Source organism: Chiloscyllium punctatum, unplaced genomic scaffold (genome assembly GCF_047496795.1).
Source record: "Chiloscyllium punctatum isolate Juve2018m unplaced genomic scaffold, sChiPun1.3 scaffold_302, whole genome shotgun sequence".
In the NCBI taxonomy this organism is placed as follows: domain Eukaryota; kingdom Metazoa; phylum Chordata; class Chondrichthyes; order Orectolobiformes; family Hemiscylliidae; genus Chiloscyllium; species Chiloscyllium punctatum.
In genome coordinates, this window is record NW_027310036.1 from 96,974 (window position 1) to 109,343 (window position 12,370).

General features: G+C 53.5%; 1 protein-coding gene across 1 annotated transcript in view; it reads right to left on the reverse strand.

Moving 5' to 3' along the window:
• Positions 1–732: 732 nt before the first annotated feature.
• Positions 733–12,370, reverse strand: part of LOC140472344 (uncharacterized) — an 81,634-nt gene continuing 69,996 nt past the window's right edge. Inside the window, exons 9-11 of the mRNA XM_072567482.1 lie at positions 7,092–7,342; positions 5,491–5,678; positions 733–2,352 (exon numbers count right to left, since the gene is read on the reverse strand). Coding sequence (XP_072423583.1) covers positions 2,232–2,352; positions 5,491–5,678; positions 7,092–7,342 — 560 coding nt within the window. The 3' untranslated portion in view covers positions 733–2,231. The remainder of the gene's footprint in view (positions 2,353–5,490; positions 5,679–7,091; positions 7,343–12,370) is intronic.

Here is a 12,370-nt window from a genome sequence, read left to right on the forward strand (position 1 = left end):
AGACCGGAATTTAAGTCTAACCCCAGTCGGACGGTAAGACGGAAGTTAACAAGAGCGGTGCCCAAGTTAGAGCGATCTAGCCTGGGGCGGGACGGGACTTACGAGGCAATGCAACCAAAGCTGAAACGTAACTTATGATGCAGCTTAACCTAACGTGATACATAACGTGAGATGTGACTTTACCCAGGATGATAACTAACCTACGATACAACTTAACCCAGGGTGATAACTAACCTACGATGCAACTTAACCCAGGGTGATACCTCACCTACGATACAACTTAACCCAGGGTGATAACTAACCTACGATACAACTTAACCCAGGGTGATACCTCACCTACGATACAACTTAACCCAGGGTGATACCTCACCTACGATACAACTTAACCCAGTGTGATACCTAACTTACGATACAACTTAACCCAGGGTGATACCTCACCTACGATACAACTTAACCCAGGGTGATACCTCACCTACGATACAACTGAACCCAGGGTGATACCTCACCTACGATACAACTTAACCCAGGGTGATACCTCACCTACGAAACAACTTAACCCAGGGTGATACCTAACTTACGATACAACTTTTGTTTTGTTTGAGGGAGAGGAACAGTTCCCTCCTCACTGCATCTCCCTGCTCCAAGAGCAAACAGCAAGACTGAGGGAGCTGTTAAAAATCTCAGGAGAGAGAGAGCAGGAGCAGCAGCAGCAGCAGCAGCAGCAGCACTCAGTAAAGGACTCGAGAAGCTTCATCTTTAATTGCAGCAAGTACAGAATCACTGACACTGACAACTGGGTGATGGGTGTGTGGATCTGACTGGGAATCGCTGCGGGTTTGTCTGTCTCTGACTGGATGTGTGTGTCTGGAAATGTGTGTGCACCTGTATCTGTGCGTGCAGGCCTGTGTCTGTGTTTCTGACTGTCTGTGTGTGCACATGCAGCTGTATGTATATGTCTGTGTTTCGGACTGTCCATGTGTGTGCCTGTATCCATGTATGTGCCTGTGTTTCTAACGGACTGTGTGGGCGTGTGCCTGTATCTGTGCATGTGTCTGTGTTTCTGACTGTGTGCACGCGTGCACCTGTATCAGTGCATGTGTCTGTGTTTCTGACTGTCTCTGTGTGTACGTGTGTGCCTGTATCTATGTATGTGTCTGTGTTTCTGACTGTGTGCATGCACGTCTGTATGTGTCTGTGTTTCTGACTGTCCATGTGTGTGCCTGTATCCATGTATGTGCCTGTGTTTCTGACTGACTGTGTGCGCGCGTGCCTGTATCTGTGCACATGTCTGTGTTTCTGACTGTGTGCGCACATGCACCTGTATCAGTGCATCTGTCTTCATTTCTGACTATGTGTCTGTATCTGTATATGTCTGTCCACTATTGTTTATCCTTCTGTCTGTGTGTGTTTGTGTCTGTGTGTGTATCTGTAAAAGTGTGTGTGTCTCTCTGTATCTTTATGACTCTATGCAGGTGCACGTGTATCCCTATGTGACTGAATGTGTATCCAAATCACTTGTATATATGAGTCCGCATGTATTTGTATAACTGTTCGTCTGTGTGTCTGTCCCTGTCCATGTTGGTTGGCGTAGGTCTGTGAACATCGATGTACATCTCCACGTGTCTGTGAGTGCACATGTGCATGTCTAGGACTGTGTGTATCAATGTGCCTGTGTGCGTGTGTGTGTATCAGTGTGTCTATGTGCATGTACACATGAATGTGCGCCTGTATCTGTTCATCTGTGTGTCTGTGCATGTACATGTATCAGTATTTTCATATCACTCAGTTTATATCCATGTGCCTGTACTTATGTGCATACACATCTGTATCTGTGCACACGCGCCTGTACCCATGTGTGTAGATGTGTGCACCTGTACGCGTGCCTGTACCCGAGTGAGTGTGATTGGGTATGTACACACGTGTGCCGGTACCTGTGTGATTGTGTGCGCGTGCGCCTGAGCGAGTGTGATTGCGTGCACACGCGCATGTGTCTGTACCTGTGTACGCAAGTGTGCCTGTACATCGGCGAATGTGATTGCGTGGTGCGTGCACGTGTGCCTGTACTTGTGGGTGTGCGCCTGTTCCTGAGTGAGTGAGATTGTGTGCGCACACGCGCATGTGTCTGTACCTGTGTGTGTTTGTGTGTGTGTGTGTGTGTGTGTGTGTGTGTGTGTGTGTGTGTGTGTAAGTGAGAGAGAGTGCGCGTGTGTGTGTGTGCGAGCGTGCGTGGATCAATCATAGCACTCTGCGATGCGGTCAGTTCCCTCCACTAGGCGCCGCACGAATGCTGAAGATGTGACGAGGATCTGGCCAATGGCGTACATCAGGGAGGAGGCCACACGCAGCATCTCCCTACAGGCGGAGAAAATTCCGGAAAGGAGAGACCACGTTAGATCCTGAGGTGGTTCACACCCAGAGCCTGGCCACTCAGTCCTGTAAAAACCCAGAAGGGATCACCAAATTCCGACCCCGGTGTGCGCAACATGGCCGCCTCCCTGTCTCCAGGGCAACAGTGACCTCACCCCCATCGAACCCAGCACAGAGACGGTGGATAGATGGGAATGCTTCCCTCCCCAGACCCAGGTGGGGGATGGGGTGGGGGGGGGGGAGGGGAGGATTCATTGATTCCATTGAACGTCAAGGGTGGGGTAGGGGTTGTTGGCTAGATCCCCTCTCGTCTGGGGCAGGCACTGCCCAGTCGTTGGGTGGCGCAAACTACGCTCGGGCGTTTTTAACACCTCAAACATGGAGATCGGCCAGGTCTTGCGGCGTTGGCACCCATTGAGTTACAGGTAGACCTGGGCGGGGGGTTGGTGGGGGGGGGGGGGGGGGGGGTGGCAGGTGACGGTGGTTGAGAAGGTGTTTAACACGCTTGCCTTCATCGCTCAGACCTTTTGAGTACAGGGAGCTGGGGACGTCACATTGGGGTTGTACAGGACATTGGCGAGGCTTCGTCTGGAGTACCGTGTCCAGTTCCCGTCGCCCTGTTACAGGGAGGGATATCATTAAAGCCGGAGGGGGTTCGGCAGAGATTTCCCAGGACATTGCCGGGAACGGAGGGTTTGAGTTACAGGGAGAGGCTGGGTCTTTTCTTTCTCCCTGGAGCGTCGGAGATTTGAGGTTTATGAGATTGTGATGGGTACAGCTAAGGTGAATGGGAGTTTGTCTTTTCCCTAGAGTTGGGGGGGGGGGGGGCACATTTACAAAGTGAGGGGCGAGAGGTTTAAAAAAAAAGGACACGAGGGGGCAATTCATTTTGCGCAGAGGGTGGTTCACGTGTGTGGACTGAGCTGCCAGAGGAAGTGGTGGAAGCTGGGGACGGTTACAAAGACATTTGGATAAGTGCACGAACAGGGAAAGGTTTGGAGGGATGTGGGCCAGGAGTGGGACGAGGGTCAGCATGGGCTGCTTGGGCCGAAGGGTCTGTGTCCATGCTGTCTGACTCTACCGTCGCATTGTCCTCTGCAGGATATAAAATTGGTGGGCCCATTTAAAATTCGGGTACCTTTTCGCGTTACCCTGATGTGCGCAAGATGAAATAGAGTCATCCAGCACCGAAACAGACCCTTCGGCCCAGCTCATCCCTGCCGACCCTGATATCCCTAACCTAATCCAGTCCCCGTTTGCCAGCCCTCGGCCCATTACCCTCCAAACCCTCCCTATCCCTGTCCCCATCCCCTTTTTCAATGCTGTCATTGTACCAGCCCCCACCCCCTACCTCTGGCAGCTCATTCCACACACGCACCACCCTCTGGGTTAACCTTTTAAATCTTTCCCCTCTCACCCTAAACCTGTGCCCCTCTAGTTCTGGACTACCCCCCACCCCAGGGGAAAAGACCTTGTCTATTTACCTTATCCATGCCCCCTCATGGTTTTGTAAATTTCCGAAGGGTCACCCCCTCAGCTCCAGGGAAAACAGCCGCAGCTTCTCCCTGGAGCTCAAACCCTCGCAGCAACATCCTTTTCAAGTTTTGACAACATCAGGGGCGGCACGGTAGCTCAGTGGTTAGCACCGCTGCCTCACGGTGCCAGGGACCCAGGTTCGATTCCAGCCTCTGGGGTGACTGTCCGTGTGGAGTTTGCACACTCTCTCCCCCAGTGTCTGTGTGGGTTTCCTCCAGGTGCTCCTGTTTCCTCCCACAGTCGAAAGATGTACAGGTTAGGGTGGAATGGCCGTGCGAAATTACCCATAGTGCCCAGGGATGTGCAGGTTAGGGTGGATCGGCCGTGCTAAATTACCCATAGTGCCCAGGGATGTGCAGGTTAGGGTGGATTGGCCGTGCTAAATTACCCATAGTGCCCAGGGATGTGCAGGTTAGGGTGGATTGACCATGCGAAATTACCCATAGTGCCCAGGGATGTGCAGATTAGGGTGGAATGGCCGTGCGAAATTACCCATAGTGCCCAGGGATGTGTAGCTTAGGGTGGATCGGCCGTGCTAAATTACCCATAGTGCCCAGGGATGTGCAGGTTAGGGTGGATTGGCCATGCGAAATTACCCATAGTGCCCAGGGATGTGCAGGTTAGGGTGGATTGACCATGCGAAATTACCCATAGTGCCCAGGGATGTGCAGATTAGGGGGAATTGGCCGTGCTAAATTACCCATAGTGCCCAGGGATGTGCAGGTTAGGGGGGGATTGGCCGTGCTAAATTACCCATAGTGCCCAGGGTTGTGCAGGTTAGGATGGATTGGCCATGCTAAATTACCCATAGTGCCCAGGGATGTGCAGGTTAGGGTGGATTGGCCGTGCTAAATTACCCATAGTGTCCAGGAATGTGCAGGTTAGGGTGGATTGACCATGCTAAATTACCCATAGTGCCCAGGGATGTGCAGGTTAGGGGGGATTGGCCGTGCTAAATTACCCATAGTGCCCAGGGATGTGTAGCTTAGGGTGGATCGGCCGTGCTAAATTACCCATAGTGCCCAGGGATGTGTAGGTTAGGGTGGATTGGCCATGCGAAATTACCCATAGTGCCCAGGGATGTGCAGGTTAGGGTGGATTGACCATGCGAAATTACCCATAGTGCCCGGGGGTGTGCAGGTCAGGGTGGATTGGCCGTGCTAAATTACCCATAGTGCCCAGGGATGTGCAGGTTAGGGTGGATTGGCCGTGCTAAATTACCCATAGTGCCCGGGGGTGTGCAGGTCAGGGTGGATTGGCCGTGCTAAATTACCCACAGTGTTAGATGCCTCTGTCAGAGGGAAATGTGTCTGGGTGGGTCACTCTTCAGAGGGTCGGTGTGGACTGCTTGGGCCGAAGGGCCGTAGGGAATCGACTCCAATCTTTCCGATAAGGAGGAGACCAGAATTGAACACAGTGTTCCAAAGGCGGCCTAGCCAAATGCCGGAACATGACCTGCCCAACTCCTGGACTCAATGACAAGCCCTTACAGTCCAATTCCGACATCATTGATGGCAACACCATGGGATCCCTCGATTTCCCCTCCCTCCCTTCCCAGAGGAGTGAGCCATCTTTCACGTTTATTACCTGATCACCTTCTTTGGACCCAGACACTTGACATCGAAGGTCATAGAGTACAAGCCATAAAACGTGGCCCGGACGTTGAGGGAGCCAAACAGATCCCTCGGGCTGAGTTTGTAGATGTCAAAGGTGATTCGGGCGATATCTTTGGCGTTCCTGGGCTTCTGGGTGAGCGAGTAGGAAACCATTCCCCTCTGCGAAAGAACGGTAGCTGCAGATTACATGGTTCAGGTACAGAGTAAAGCTCCCTCTACACTGTGCCCCCCATCCCAGGGACAGGGACAGCACGGGGTTAGATACAGAGTAAAGCTCCCTCTACACTGTCCCCCCATCCCAAGGACAGGGACAGCATGGGGTTAGATACAGAGTAAAGCTCTCTCTACACTGTTCCCCCATCCCAGAGACAGCACGGGGTTAGATACAGAGTAAATCTCCCTCTACACTGTCTCCCCCCATCAAACACTCCCAGGGACAGGGACAGCACAGGGTTAGATACAGAGTAAGGCTCCCTCTACACTGTCCCCCCCCCAATCCCACGGAGAGGGACAGCACAGGGTTAGATACAGAGTAAAGCTCCCTCTACACTGTCCCCCATCCCAGGGACAGGGACAGCACGGGGTTAGATACAGAGTAAAGCTCCCTCTACACTGTTCCCCCATCCCAGAGACAGCACGGGGTTAGATACAGAGTAAAACTCCCTCTACACTGTCTCCCCCCATCAAACACTCCCAGGGACAGGGACAGCACAGGGTTAGATACAGAGTAAAGCTCCCTCTACACTGTCCCCCCATCAAACACTCCCAGGGACAGGGACAGCACGGGGTTAGATATAGAGTAAAGCTCTCTCTAAACTGTCCCCCCCATCAAACACTCCCAGGGACAGGGACAGCACGGGGTTAGATACAGAGTAAAGCTCCCTCTACACTGTCCCCCGCCATCCCAGGGACAGGGACAGCTTGGGTCGGCATCTCAGGCCTGGCCTAGGCTTCGCTGTCGACCCTGATGGGGGCCCCCTCGATTAGAGGGCGTTGCTGGGCGCCGTTGGAGAGGTGTGTGGAGACAGGGCCCGAACCGGGTACGGGTCACCCCTTTTCCCCTGGCGGGGGGTGGGCCTCAGTGCAACCCCACCGGCAATGATGGGTGGGCGGGGGGGGGGGTTGGCGGGGATGTGTTCCTCTGATAGCCACTGTGACGGTCGCCATGGTTACCAGCTCACGGTCCCTCCCAAGAGCACGAGCGGAATTGGGTCAGTGGGCCCGGGGGTGGGGGGGGGGGAAGAGGGGTGGGAGATCCAAACCCGATAGGCCCCGCACCTCGCACAAGGCCGGGAGGTAAGGTCTGGCCACCCAGGCCTGATCCGCCATTGTCTGCCATCCGACCGCGACCCTCGACCCTCGACCCTCGACCTCCCTCCATCAAGCGCCGATCCACTAGGCCCCACCACCGTCAGCGATCTCTGCTCCTCCTCAAATTCTGCCCCCCCCACCGCCGGTTTTGAGAAGGGTGGGGGGGAGGTTGGTAAAGGAGCCCGGGCCCCGCTTCCCCTCCTCCACCTCCCCCCCCCCCCCCCCCCCCCCCCCTCTCTCCCTGTCCCTCCTGACCCACACCTTGGGGGCCCACCACCGCTGGCCCTTCTGCAGCACCATGAAGGCCGTGTCGTCGTCAAGGTGTTGGAAGAACTCTTCGCTGTCCACTGCGGTGCCGTCTTCGTCCAGGACCACGCTGACGGCACCCGCGATCAAGAGAACATCCAGGGCCTGTGCGTGAGGGAGGGCACACCAGGAGAGAAGCACAACGCTGTGAGAGACAGCAGAGGAGGTAGGCCGTTCGGGCCGTCGTTCCCCCCCTCCCCCACACCCTTTCAATGAAATTTGACTGTCCACTAATACCCCTTCCTGGTTAAATCTCTCTCTCTGTCTCAGCCTTGAATACCCTCAATGCCCCAGCCCTCCATTCCCCTTCCTGGTTAAATCTCTCTCTCTGTCTCAGCCTTGAATACCCTCAATGCCCCAGCCCTCCATTCCCCTTCCTGGTTAAATCTCTCTCTCTGTCTCAGCCTTGAATACCCTCAATGCCCCAGCCCTCCATTCCCCTTCCTGGTTAAATCTCTCTCTCTGTCTCAGCCTTGAATACCCTCAATGTCCCAGCCCTCCATTCCCCTTCCTGGTTAAATCTCTCTCTCTGTCTCAGCCTTGAATACCCTCAGTGCCCCAGCCCTCCATTCCCCTTCCTGGTTAAATCTCTCTCTCTGTCTCAGCCTTGGATACCCTCAATGCCCCAGCCCTCCATTCCCCTTCCTGGTTAAATCTCTCTCTCTGTCTCAGCCTTGAATACCCTCAGTGCCCCAGCCCTCCATTCCCCTTCCTGGTTAAATCTCTCTCTCTGTCTCAGCCTTGAATACCCTCAATGCCCCAGCCCTCCATTCCCCTTCCTGGTTAAATCTCTCTCTCTGTCTCAGCCTTGAATACCCTCAATGCCCCAGCCCTCCATTCCCCTTCCTGGTTAAATCTCTCTCTCTGTCTCAGCCTTGAATACCCTCAGTGCCCCGGCCCCCGACTGTCCCCTGTGGTAAATTATTCCACAGATTCACACTCCCCCCTCCCCTCAGAGAGAGAAGAAATTCCTCCCTGACTCTGTCTTCAATGGGTGACCCCCTCACTCTGAGATGACGCACTCCCTGTGGTCCTAGACTCTCCCACACGAGGGGGGAGCAACCTCCCCACATCTCCCCCTGTCAGTCCCCTCCCTCCCCTTGTCTGTCTCAATAAGATCCCCTCTTGTTTTTCTAAACCCTAATGAGTACAGGCCCGACCGACTCCCCCTCTCCTCATAAGGCAGTCCCCCCCACCCCCCGTCCCCGGGATCATCCCGAGGGAACCTTCTCCGAACTGCCTCCCAGTGTCTGGGAATCATTGCTTAAGTGAAGAATTCTATAACCCCTTCCCTATCCCTGTCCCCATCCACCTTTTCAATGCTGTCATTGTCCCACCCTCCACCCCCTTCCTCCGGCAGCTCATTCCACACACGCACCACCCTCTGGGTGAGAACGTTACCCCTCAGCTCCCTTTCCCCTCTCACCCTAAACCTACCCCCCTCTAGTTCTGGACTCCCTCCACCCCGGGGGGGGGGGAAAGACCTTGCCTATTTACCCCTATCCGTGCCCCCTCATGGTTTTATAAACCAGGTCACCCCCCTCAGCCTCCGACGCTCCGGGGAAAACAGCCCCAGCCTGTCCAGCCTCTCCCTGTAGCTCAAACCCTCCAACATCCTTGTAAATCTTTCCTGAACCCTTTCACAACATCTTTCCAATAGGAAGGAGACCAGAATTGCTCGCGATATTCCAACAGTGGCCCTAACCAATGTCCTGTACAGCCACAACCTGACCTCCCAACTCCTGTACTCAATACTCTGCCCAATAAAGGAGAGCATCCCAAACACCTCCTTCACTATCCTATCGACCTGCGACTCCACTTTCAAGGAGCTATGAACCTGCACTCCAAGGCCTCTTGGTTCAGCAACACTCCCCAGGACCTTACCCTTAAGTGTATAAGTCCTGCTAAGATTTGCTTTCCCAAAATGCAGCCCCTCACATTTATCTGAATTAAACTCCATCTGCCACCCCTCAGCCCATTGGCCCATCTGGTCCCGATCCTGTTGTAATCTGAGGTAACCCTCTTCACTGTCCACTACACCTCCAATTTTGGGGTCATCTGCAAACTTACTAACTGTATGTCTTATGCTCGCATCCAAATCATTTACGTAAATGACAAAAAGTAGAGGACCCAGCACCGATCCTTGTGGCACTCCACTGGTCACAGGCCTCCAGTCTGAAAAACAACCCTCCACCACCACCCTCTGTCTTCTACCTTTGAGCCAGTTCTGGATCCAAATGACTAGTTCTCCCTGTATTCCATGAGATCTAACCTTGCTAATCAGTCTCCCGTGGGGAACCTTGTTGAACGCCTTACTGAAGTCCATATAGATCACATCTACTGCTCTGCCCTCATCAATCTTCTTTGTTACTTCTTCAAAAAACTCAATCAAGTTTGTGAGACATGATTTCCCACGCACAAAGCCATGTTGACTATCCCGAATCAGTCCTTGCCTTTCCAAATACATGTAGATCCTGTCCCTCAGGATTCCCTCCAACAACTTGCCCACCACCGAGGTAAGGTTGCACTCCAAGATCTCTTTGTTCAACAACACGCCCCACGAACTTACTGGAGTAAGTCTGGCCCTGGCTTGCCTGTTGTGAGAAACCTCGAGAGCTGGTGGCACTTGAATGCAGGACTCCCAGCTCAGAGGTTGGGTCACTACCCCAGTGTCGCAACACCTCTAACCATGAAAACAGCTTGAAAATTCACCCTTCCTCCCAAATCGCCCGTGGCCTACTCCACCCGACGAATTCTGGCCCACCCACTGGGCCGAACTCTTCGCCGTTGTATATCCCCCCCCCTCCCTTCCTAACGAACCGGACCTTTGTACAGTGAGGAGATTTCCCGACCTCAACGCCGGCCTTTCCTACCACGCAAGCCCTCCAGAGCAAGTGGAGGCGGCTGAGGGGTCATGGCCAATCCACCTCCGGGTGCTCCGGCTTCCTCCCACAGTCCAAAGACGTGTAGGTTAGGGTGGATTGGCCGTGCTAAATTACCCATGGTGCCCAGGGATATGCAGGTTAGGGTGGATTGGCCGTTCTAAATTACCCATAGTGCACAGGATGTGCAGGTTAGGGTGGATTGGCCACACTAAATTACCCATAGTGCACAGGGATGTGCAGGTTAGGGTGGATTGGCCATGCTAAATTACCCATAGTGCCCAGGGATGTGCAGGTTAGGGAGGATTGGCCATGCTAAATTACCCATAGTGCCCAGGGATGTGCAGGTTAGGGAGGATTGGCCATGCTAAATTCCCCATAGTGCCCAGGGATGTGCAGGTTAGGGTGGATTGGCCGTGCTAAATTACCCATAGTGCCCAGGGATGTGCAGGTTAGGGTGGATTGGCCACGCTAAATTACCCATAATGCCCAGGGATATGCAGGTTAGAGTGGACTGGCCGTGAATTACCCATAGTGCCCAGGGATGTGCAGGTTAGGGTGGATTGGCCATGCTAAATTACCCATAGTGCCCAGGGATGTGCAGGTTAGGGTGGATTGGCCACACTAAATTACCCATAATGCCAGGGATCTGCAGGTTAGGGTGAATTGGTTGTGCTAAATTACCCATAGTGCCCAGGGATGTGCAGGTTAGGGTGGATTGGCCGTGCAAAATTACCCATAGTGCCCAGGGATGTACAGGTTAGGGTGGATTGGACGTGCTAAATTACCCATAGTGCCCAGGGATCTGCAGGTTAGGGTGGATTGACCGTGCTAAATTACCCATAGTGCCCAGGGATGTGCAGGTTAGGGTGGATTGGCCATGCTAAATTACCCATAGTGCCCAGAGATGTGCAGGTTAGGGTGGATTGGCCATGCTAAATTACCCATAGTGTCCAGGGATGTGCAGGTTAGGGTGGATTGGCCACACTAAATTACCCATAATGCCCAGGGATGTGCAGGTTAGGGTGGATTGGCCACACTAAATTACCCATAATGCCAGGGATCTGCAGGTTAGGGTGAATTGGCTGTGCTAAATTACCCATAGTGCCCAGGGATCTGCAGGTTAGGGTGGATTGGACGTGCTAAATTACCCATAGTGCCCAGGGATCTGCAGGTTAGGGTGGATTGGCCGTGCTAAATTACCCATAGTGCCCAGGGATGTGCAGGTTAGGGTGGATTGGCCGTGCTAAATTACCCATAGTGCCCAGGTCTGTGCAGGTTAGGGTGGATTCGCCGTGCTAAATTATGCATAGTGCCCAGGGATGTGCAGGTTAGGGTGGATTGGCCGTGCTAAATTACCCATAGTGCCCTGGGATGTGCAGGTTAGGGTGGATTGGCCACACTAAATTACCCATAATGCCAGGGATCTGCAGGTTAGGGTGAATTGGTTGTGCTAAATTACCCATAGTGCCCAGGGATGTGCAGGTTAGGGTGGATTGGCCGTGCAAAATTACCCATAGTGCCCAGGGGATGTACAGGTTAGGGTGGATTGGACGTGCTAAATTACCCATAGTGCCCAGGGATCTGCAGGTTAGGGTGGATTGACCGTGCTAAATTACCCATAGTGCCCAGAGATGTGCAGGTTAGGGTGGATTGGCCATGCTAAATTACCCACAGTGTCCAGGGATGTGCAGGTTAGGGTGGATTGGCCACACTAAATTACCCATAATGCCAGGGATCTGCAGGTTAGGGTGGATTGGACGTGCTAAATTACCCATAGTGCCCAGGATCTGCAGGTTAGGGTGGATTGGCCGTGCTAAATTACCCATAGTGCCCAGGGATGTGCGGGTTAGGGTGGATTGGCCATGCTAAATTACCCATAGTGCCCAGGGATGTGCAGGTTAGGGTGGATTGGCCGTGCTAAATTACCCATAGTGCCCAGGGATGTGCGGGTTAGGGTGGATTGGCCGTGCTAAATTACCCATAGTGCCCAGGGATGTGCAGGTTCGGGTGGATTGGCCGTGCTAAATTACCCATAGTGCCCAGTGATGTGCAGGTTAGGGTGGATTGACCGTGCTAAATTACCCATAGTGTCCAGGGATGTGCAGGTTAGGGTGGATTGGCTGTGCTAAATTACCCATAATGCCAGGGATCTGCAGGTTAGGGTGAATTGGCTGTGCTAAATTACCCATAGTGCCCCAGGGATCTGCAGGTTAGGGTGGATTGGACGTGCTAAATTACCCATAGTGCCCAGGGATCTGCAGGTTAGGGTGGATTGGACGTGCTAAATTACCCATAGTGCCCAGGGATCTGCAGGTTAGGGTGGATTGGCCGTGCTAAATTACCCATAGT